The following is a 9,534-nucleotide window of genomic DNA, read 5'->3' as shown; positions in this document are numbered from 1 at the left end:
AATTTGTTCTGCTGTGAGAAGAGCTAAGACAGGGGACCTGTGAAAAAGGAGCAAAAGAAGGAGAGAGAAAGAGGGAAGGGGAGAGGAGAAAGAGGCCTAAAGTGCCTGTCCCCTCCCTAGCATTCTTCAGTCTTGACTTCTTCCCTCTCACTGGGGACAGGCTCAGTTGTCCTTTAAGTACCCCAGGGCCCTACAAACCCTCAGACTCTCAGAAGAAAAGCCACTCAGAGCCACTAGGAAACAATGCTGTATTTATTTATTTATTTATTTATTTATTTATTTATTTATTTATTTATTTACTTTTCTGTTGTCAGAGGATAATAGATCACAAGACAGAGATCAGCAGTCCCAGTACACAGTGTGGCTTGGTTCGTTTCCAAGGGAACACAATGGGCAGGTGGGGCAGGCTCTGGTGTGAGTTTCCACTCTGGTGACCTTTGACTCCCGTAGGCGTTTGCATCCACGGGTGTGCATACCCTGTTGCTCTCTCCCGCTGCCCCTGAACCCTTCCAGCCCTCTCCACTCCGACCCCTGACAGGCAGGGGAAAGAAACTGTAGTCTGCCAGATTCCACACCATGTGGCAGAGAGACAGAGCCACCGGCACCCTGCCTGCTGCCTGTCCCCTGGGCTATCTCCTGCCACAGACCAGCTTCAGAGAAGGAAGGAGTCCTCTGTCAGATGAATTGGGCTAGAGATGGAAGTCTCAGAAGCAGGGAAGGTGGATGAAGGCAGAAGGGCTCCAAAGCCTATGGGGATATTGCTCAGAAGTTAAGTAAGGAGCTCATTCCTCAGAGGCAAGAATTCCTGGGTGTTCTGTAAAGGGTGGGGCGGATTGGGACTCCTAAGTGGGCACCCTAAAAGAAAAAGGAGGCCTGGAGGGCAGACGCCTCAAGGGAGGCAATCTGAATCTCCAACTGCAAACGGACCTTCTAAACTGGTGGAATCTGGAGCAAGTTTCTTCTCAGAGTCCACAAGGAACATCAGTGAAGAGGGTACGAACTTTCTCAGCCCCGGGATCACTGGGGACTCCTGCCCTCGGTACAACTCTCCCTCAAGCCTAAATCCAGAAAGAGGGGACTAAGGGCTCCTCAGGGACGGGGAGACTCCAGAGAGCAAGAGTAGATGGAGGTCACAGGAGGGCACAAGGTGCTGACGGTGGCATGGGAGAGGAAGCACACAGTTCACAGGAACAATGAAACGACCACGAACGACCACAGTCAGCAGACACACACAGACACGGCACAGACGCGGCACAGAAAGGGTCCAGAGCCCGGCTGCAGTGAGAAGAAGGGCTGTGAGTGTCACATCATTAATACAAGACTAGGGTTAGTAGGGGGTGGGGAGAGGCACAGGGAACACGAGTCCTCGGCATCTCCTGGGGAAAGGTCTGGTATGAAGTAGCCGGCTTTCTCAAGCCTCGACATCAGCCTCTAAAGTGTCGGGTAGCTGGCCTTGGCTTCTGGAGGCTGTGGAGGCAGAGAATTCACGTGACAACCCCAGATCCTTTCTGATACCCATACCTCGTCTTCTCTCCGTCTTCAGCACAGTCCCTTTGCCCGAAAATCTCACTGAGGGCATGCCCTTGACGTCCCCAGGTCCAGTGAAGAACAGACAAGGCCGAGAGGCAGGGAAGGCAGATAGGGAGGGTGTGGGGGGTGTGACTTCCTAGACTGGAGTTGTTGACTGCCCCTGCATAACAGGTCACTTGTCTTGAAGATATCCACCCCAAAGATGGATGCAGTGAACCCTGCCTGCTCTGAGGCCTGGAGCTGTCATGTGGAGATGCAGACACAGCAAGGAATGAAAACACTATATAGGTAGGTACATGGCAGTGCTGGCTTCATGGCAAAGGCTGGTGTCCTGACCCAGACAGCTTTCTGTTGGCTTTGGTCTTGAGATAGGGTCCATGTAGCCCAGGCTGACCTCAAACTCACCGTTAGCCAGGGTTGACCTTGAACTTGTAATCTTCCAGCCTCTATCTCCCATGGGCTGTCTTTACAGGTAAGCACCACTACACCTGGCTTCCCTTAACTTACAACTTAAGCTAAAGTTACACTCTTGGTTGTTATGCCTTCCTGTGTGGAGTCTGGAGTAGAAGTGAGGGGACAAATTGGCTCTCTTGCCTTTGCATATCCTGGGGTCTGCCATCCAGGACACAGCTAAGAAGGTATTCTGGCTGAGCCTAGCCACAGAGACCTGGATGCTGGGTATTTTTGTGTCAACTTGACACAAGCTATAGTCACCTGAGAAGAGGGAGTCTCCACTGGGAAAATGTCTCCGTAAGATCAGGCTGTCAGCAAGCCCAGAAGGCATTTCCTCAACCAGCGATTGATGGGCGAGGGCCCAGCCTATTGTGGGTGACACCACCCCAGATTGGTGTTCCGAGGTTCTATTTTCTTATAGCAGGCTGAGCAAGCTAAAAGGAGCAAGTCAGTAAGCAGCACCCCTCCACAGCCTCTGCATTAGCTCCTGCCTGCAGGTTCCTGCCCTGCTTGAGCTCCTGTCCTGACTTCAACATGGAGGCTTAGGGCAAATAACCTTTTCCTCCCCAATTTGTTTTGACCACATTATCACAGCAATAGTAACCCTAACCAGGACACATTCTGAACGGCTTTCTCTGACTGCAGTCTTTCCCATTATAAATGGGGACAGCCCTGCTTGTCCTGTTTCTCCTGGTAGCTCCAGAAGGTTCCTACATGGCCTGCTGACCAAATGCTTTGTTCAGTCACTATGTATTCTCTGGCATGCCCTAGAGTGAGCAATGGAAGTGAACACACAGTGGGTCCCAAGTGCTGAGGACAGTGGAGGAACAGGGAGTGGGAGGGGCATACATTATTTTAACTACTGCAGAGTAGTACTGGAGAGTTTCATAATAAACATGTGGGGGCATGGGGTGTGCGTGTGTAATATCTGTTTGTGTATTGTGGTGTTTGATGTGTGTATGTGGTATGTGTATGGTCTGTGCTTGTGTATGTGTGTGTATATGGTGTGGTGTATGTGTGTGATATCTGTGTTTGTATATGTATGGTATGTTTGGTGTATGGTGTATGTGTGTGTTGTATGTGTGCTTATGCATGTGCAGTGTGAGTGCTCTATGTGTGTGTGGTGTGTGTGATATGTGTGTATGTGTAGTATGTTTGGTGTGTCTGTGATCTGTGCTTGTGTATGGTGTATGTATGGTGTGTGTGTGTGTGTGTGTGTGGTGTATTTGTATGGTGTGTGTGTGTGGTGTGTGTGGTATGTGTGTATGGTTTGTGTGTGTGTGTGTGGTGTGTATTTGTATGGTGTGTGTGTGGTGTGTATATGATATGTGTGTGTGGTGTGTGTGTGTGTGGTGTGTGTGGTATGTGTGTATGATGTGTGTGTGTGGTGTATGTGTAGTGTCTGTGTATGATGTGTGTGTGTTGTGTGTGTATAGTTTGTGTAATCTGTGGGGTGTGTGTGTGGTGTATTTAGGTGGTTTTCTGGATCGATAAAGGAAACCATTCTCGATGTCACTTTAATACAGAAGTGTTTCTCTAAGTGATTCCTACCCAAGTCATGTACCTCCCTGCAGTAGCTGGGACAGTACCATATGAGCCTGATCCCAGGCTGGTTAGAAGCCCTAATTCCCCCTGATTCCCTACGCTTGCTGTGTTGGATAAAGATTTCAGAGTCTCTGTGACTGAGCAGTGGTACTCCTCCCACCTCTGAGAGACAGGTAAGAGCAGACTGGTAAGGAAAACTGAGTGCCATGAAGAAGTTAGCACGATGCCCCTGCCCAGACTCTCTGACAACCGTGGTGAGTCGGGGGAAACCAAGCACAGAGCCATCTACCTTCATGCTGGAGGCTGCCCTTCAGTTCTCTGCCTTCTGGGGCTCCGCAGCTGGAAGGAAAGGCAGATTGATGTGGTGTGAGGCCCCTCACCGTGCTCCATGCTGAACCCTCACTTATGGATACTAGGATTTGGAGTCACTAAGATGTGGTGACAGTCCTTGACATTTGCTGGTCACAAGAACTTAGGTGGTGATGGCTACCTCGTGGGGAAAGACGGAGTCTGCCTGACAGGAAGCTAGTGTTCTGGATACAATGACTGTCACCTGTATGGTGTGAATGAAGCGCTAACGTCACTCGGGTACTGAGAACCCTTTCCTGAGACCTCAGAGGCAATGTCTGCTGAACCCCAAAGCAGCTCGTGGCACCTAGTCCAGTCACTCCCCGCCCCCCAAAACCATGGAAGACCCCCTCCCAGCACCCTTTCACAGCAGTTACCATTTGTGGTGATAAGGTTCTCCACCTGGGCCTCTTCATCACCTGGAGCCCTATGACAAGTGGAGACACGCTGTCACCAATGTCCAGGGCAAACCACAGAGTATCCCCCATTCTCTTTGCTGAAGCGGAACTCAGGAGCCATTCCATCCAAACCCCCTGAAGGATTCAAACACTCTACCATGGGACACGTAAGGTGAAAGAAGTCGGATTGATACAGACAGAGGCTCAGAACTTATGGGTACTCTTCAGTGTCTGCCCTGAGGTGGGGATTGGGTGTGTCTGCCACCGACCCTGGCTTCTGAGGTCCATGGACACCATGACTGTTTTAATGAACGGGTATAGCTTATACGGTGTAGAAAGGAGGCCAAGTGTCTACACAATGCACAGAGCGTCAGGAAAAGGTGAGAAACAGGCCCAGTGTCTCTGCCCTGCACCTCAGAGTGGCCTTCTGCCTTTACTTCTCTCCTAGCAAGCCTCTCTGTCTCCGGGGCCTCTAAGCAAGGTTCTCGCATATTCCTACCCGGGAATTTACACCCGAGGCTGCTGCTCCGAGTTGGGGCCTCTGCTTTGTTCCGAAGTCACTCGGAAATCCCCAGAGTCATACCCCAGTTCCCCACCTTCTCTTTCTGAGACAAAAGAACACCCCCAGGGTTCACTCCACATGCCTCTCCCTGTCCCGATGGCCCCATTGCCCTTACCTGGGTTTCTGACTGAAACTGCACTTGCACCTGCGACCTGAAACACAAAGAAACCATACAAGGTCATACTTCCAGCATCAGCTCAAGGTCCGGCTCCAGGCCAGGACACAGAAGACCTACTGTGAATCTGTACACAGACACAGGCAGTGGATGCCTGCACTGCTGCCCAAAGCAGCCCTGGGTCAACTGAGACCAGGAGCTGTGGTTGACTTGGTAAATGTAAACCCTCCCACCAACTCACCCTCCACCAGCAGTTGGGTCTGGATATCTGATCCTCACTGGGTGTTGTCTGTGGGAGGGGGAAGTTTTGGGAGGTGGGGCCGAGTTAACCAAAGCGGGTTGTTGGGACAGATCTTGGAGGTGGAAACCACTTTCGGTTATATCCTGAGTTTTCTGCTTCCTGGTCCGTCTTAATGGGAACAAGCCACGGAGCAAGCTCTTCCTCTATGCTTTCCCAGGATGATGAACTATGTGCTTTCATACCATGAGCAAAATACACTCAGCACCACAGCACATGTAGGGAAAACACACAGGGACACACTCCTAGGAGCATGGCGAGAACAACGTCTGACTCCTGGGATGGCCAAACCCCTGCCCTACGGATGCAGACTGCTCTTCTTAGCTGTGTCTGTCCTCACCTACATTCTCTGGGTGCACCTTCCTTGTTTTACTGAGCACTTACTACATGCTCAGCCCGGTACTGATCCTGGAGACACCATGGGGAGGCAAGACTGTGCCTTCTCCTTTCCCACAGACAAAACAGCTGGGCTTGTATACTGTCCCCAACTGTCTAGCCGCCAGAGAATAAAGGAACACACTTACTTAGGATGAGAAGTATCCCAACAGAGAAGAGGACCACAGCAAACACCAATCCCCCAATCCTCAGGGTCTGGTAGTCTGCAAAGGGACCAGAGGTAAGAGAAGGGAGAGGGGCAGGGCCAGTAGAACATGCCTGTCCCTCCTGGATGGGGCTGCACCCCAGGGCTGCTGAACTCACTCACCATAATAGAAAGGATCCTTTTCTTTCTCCTTCTCAGCTGCTGGGAAAAACAAGATGATTAAGAGGAGGACAGCTGCGCTTTCTGTGACCACTCACCTACCCCACAACCTCCAGCCCCAGCAAAGGATCCCTGTGAAGGGGGCTCACTGGGCAGAAATACTGGAGATCATAGAAGACAGGCTTGCTGGGCTTAGGGTCCTCGCCTAGGGTGATCATGACTCAGAGCCTTCAAGGTCCCGGGCTCACATCATACCTTTCATTTACTCCAAAAGGCCAGGTCTACTATCATCTAGTGACAAATGGGGAAACTGAAACCGAGGGACAGGGGCACTTATGACTTGCATGGTATTGACGGGTCAATACAGTCTAGGTTGCATACGATTCCACAGGAGCCCAAGGTTCCTGGAGAGATTAACAGACGGCCAGCTGAACCTTTGTGGGGAGCAGTTGTGGGGGAAGGGCGGGGTGCAAGGACCACCTGAACTAGGATCTGTTTTCCTTTCCTCTGCTGACAGTAGGAGCCCCTGATCATATGTAAAGCTGCCTAAGAAGTCTTAACCCTAATGTCTGAAAGGGCCAGAACCTTCTACCAGAAAGGGCTGTGTCAGCCATCTTGGCACAGCAAGGTCCTGAAGGACACTTACCACTAGCCAGGACCACAGGGGCCAGCAAGCTGCAGAGGATCAGCACCGTCTCCATGGTGTCTGGGGGTAAAGAAGGAAGACATTACCCCAGGGACAGAAGACCCTCCTCCTCCTTAAGCCGTCACCCTAACGGGGGGCTCATCCCCGCCTTAGCTGTACTGGAAGCTTGTGTGACCTGAGGCCACACCGGGACCAAAGCCACCTTATCAGGCTCTCAGAGCTCTGTGTGGTCCTATTAACCCAGATGAGTCAGAACACTTAACAGTCGCTGTGTTAGTCCACACTGCAGACCTGAGCCCAGAAGCGTGCCCTTCACAGAGGGAACGGGAAGGCCCAGGTCAGATGATGGCTCAGGAACTCATTAGCGTGGGGCTTCTGGGCAGAAGCCTGGCCTTCCCAAGGGCTTTGGAGATGTCTCACCAGTGTCCTCTTTCCAGGCCATCTCTGCCTCATTAAGATGTGGGGCCGGCCCTGTGTCCAGCTCCCAGTCAACTTCCCTCCAGGAAGTCTTTGTAAAGTATGTTTATATTTCATGTCTGAGTGTGTGTCTATGTATGCGTGTGTGCAGGTGTCCACAGAGTCTAGAAGACACAGGTCAACAGATCTTCTGGAGTTGGAGTTACAGGCGGTTGAGAGCTGTCTGGTGCGGGTGCCGGGAACCAAACAGGGGTCCTCTGGAAGAGCAGTAAGCACTGAGCCATACCTCCAGTCCCTAGGAAGTCGAGGGGTGGAGGACTCTTTCTGTTCCCCCGCATGCTATAGCATGCTTAAGTGTGCTTCCTGTGGCTGTTTCCTGATTTCTTAGCTCCCCCTAGAGGCCCCATCTCCCAAAGACGATGATTGCATAAAGATAATCAAGTCAGAGCTTCTGAGCGTCAACCCCCAGTCTCTCCTTCGGCGGAAGTCACTGAGCGCTCTACTTGGATCCCATCCGTTCCTGGTGGTGAGGTGGGGGACTCCGATGGGACACATGGGTGGAGCCAACAGTTTAGGGTCAGTTTGGCTCCACCCAGGGACATGTATCAGTGGGGTTACACTCGTCACTCCCAGACTCAGGAGTGAGAAGGGAGAAGAGCTCAAATCAGGAGCGCCCAAAGCTGCTTCATCTTTTCCATGTAGGGTAAGTCTGGCTGCAGCCTGAACTTGTCTAGAACAGCCGGGCCCACGCTCATTCTAACAAGCAACCCTGCTGCCATTCATTGGTCAGACACCAGGGGGCAGCAGAGCCTCACCAGAACCATCCCCAGTCAGAGTCCTGTAGGTGTCAAATAAACGTCTGCTGTGTGAACGTGCGGCTTGCTCTTCTTAAACCTATGCTTGACCCAGATATCCAATAGCATTATTAGTGTGATTCTGTGCATATGTAAGTGTCTGGGTGTTTGAGCAGGGCACGCTCTTGCACGTGGAGCCACAAGGGCAACTTCAGATGTCTTCCTTGACCACTCTGTACTTTATCTTTTGAAACAGGGTCTCTCACTGAGCCTGGGGCTGACAGATTCTGATTCAGGAGGCTGACAGGCTAGCCAGCAAATTCCAGTCATCCACCTTAACTCTCCACCTTCTCAATGCTGAGATCAAACTGGAGTTTGAGAGGCAAATGCCTCACTGACAGAGCCTTCTCCCCAACTCCCAATATAGCTTTAAAATATATATATATATATATATATATATATATACATATATATATATATATATATATATATATATATATATATAATAGTTACAGGTTCCCCTGGACTTGCCTTAATCAACACTGTTCTGAAGAATTATCGATACTATTACACAGAACCATATATGGTTCGTTCATGTTTAATGGATGGCATTTCGTTGTGAAGACCAATGACTGCATGCGGATGCATTCTCCTGTTGATGGACATCTGGTGTCTTTAACATGACCCTGCTAACTCTACATGATACTGTTATAAACACTCGAATGCACGCTGACAAGGGCACACGTAGAGTTGGGAGGGTTTCTAATGATTTAGCACACCCAGTCTCAAAAGGAACAGTTTCTATTGCACATCGGTGGGAACACTCATTCCCAGACACCAGAAAACACGACCACCAAACAACGCTTACTGTGAATGAAGTAGTCTACTGCTTTGTTTCCTTTTAAAAGAAATACGGCCAGTCCCACACAGCAGCAATGGAAACGGCCAAGAGTGAGCCGTTCTGAGGCCACTGTTTGGGTTATAAACCGTCAGCGCTGCACTGTTAATCATCCTTCACCGGTCGTCCGAGTTCTATCATCCCGCCAGCCCGATGTGACTTCTCTGTCACTCCCCACCCTGATCAGTATTGACATTATCAGATGTCTTAATTTTTGTCAATCTTGAAGCATATAATGTCCTGTTAATCTGGTTACTTAGCATTGAGTGTTTGACATTTCCATCTCTTCACCGGTGATGGGATGTTCGCATCTTTTTTCTATTCCAAATCATTTCCTCAATCTTGACATTAAACTTCAGTTACGGAGTATCCCAATATCTCCTCAGTCTGTGATTTATTTGTCTTTTTACTTTAGAACTTTTCCCCATTTCATTTATTCAGTGTGTGTGTGTGTGTGTGTGTGTGTGTGTGTGTGTGTGTGTGTGTGTGCATGTATGCAGATGTGTAGAGGTCAGATGACATCTTGAGGGGAGGTTGTTCTCGCCTACCTCATGCATCATGGGATCGAGCCCAGGGGTCAAGCCTGGTGGTAGACACCTGGAGCTCCTGAGCCACCTTGCTGACGTCTTTACCTTTAAAAATTGCCCTACAGCACACAGAACTTCTCCATTCTAATATGACTGCGTGTGATGATCTAAGTGTCTTTTTTTAAATTTATTTATTTTATTTATACAAGTACACTGTAGCTGTCTTCATGCACACCAGAAGAGGGCATTGGATCCAATTTACAGATGGTTGTGAGCCACCATGTGGTTGCTGGGAATTGAACT

General features: G+C 50.1%; 1 protein-coding gene across 2 annotated transcripts in view; it reads right to left on the bottom strand.

The window, feature by feature from the left end:
• Positions 1-231: 231 nt before the first annotated feature.
• The window catches only part of Fxyd6 (FXYD domain-containing ion transport regulator 6), a 33,561-nt gene continuing 24,258 nt past the window's right edge, over positions 232-9,534 (bottom strand). The window contains 7 exon segments of one of the 2 annotated variants that reach the window (NM_022005.3): positions 232-1,467; positions 3,818-3,867; positions 4,254-4,303; positions 4,952-4,988; positions 5,774-5,848; positions 5,953-5,991; positions 6,596-6,655. In NM_022005.3, the coding sequence (NP_071288.1) occupies positions 3,839-3,867; positions 4,254-4,303; positions 4,952-4,988; positions 5,774-5,848; positions 5,953-5,991; positions 6,596-6,650 (285 nt within the window). In that variant the 5' untranslated portion in view covers positions 6,651-6,655 and the 3' untranslated portion in view covers positions 232-1,467; positions 3,818-3,838. 2 annotated transcript variants of the gene reach the window in all.

The sequence above is a fragment of the Rattus norvegicus genome, chromosome 8 (genome assembly GCF_021556685.1).
Source record: "Rattus norvegicus strain SHRSP/BbbUtx chromosome 8, alternate assembly SHRSP_T2T, whole genome shotgun sequence".
Classification (NCBI taxonomy): domain Eukaryota; kingdom Metazoa; phylum Chordata; class Mammalia; order Rodentia; family Muridae; genus Rattus; species Rattus norvegicus.
This window is presented reverse-complemented; position numbering and strand designations above follow the sequence as displayed.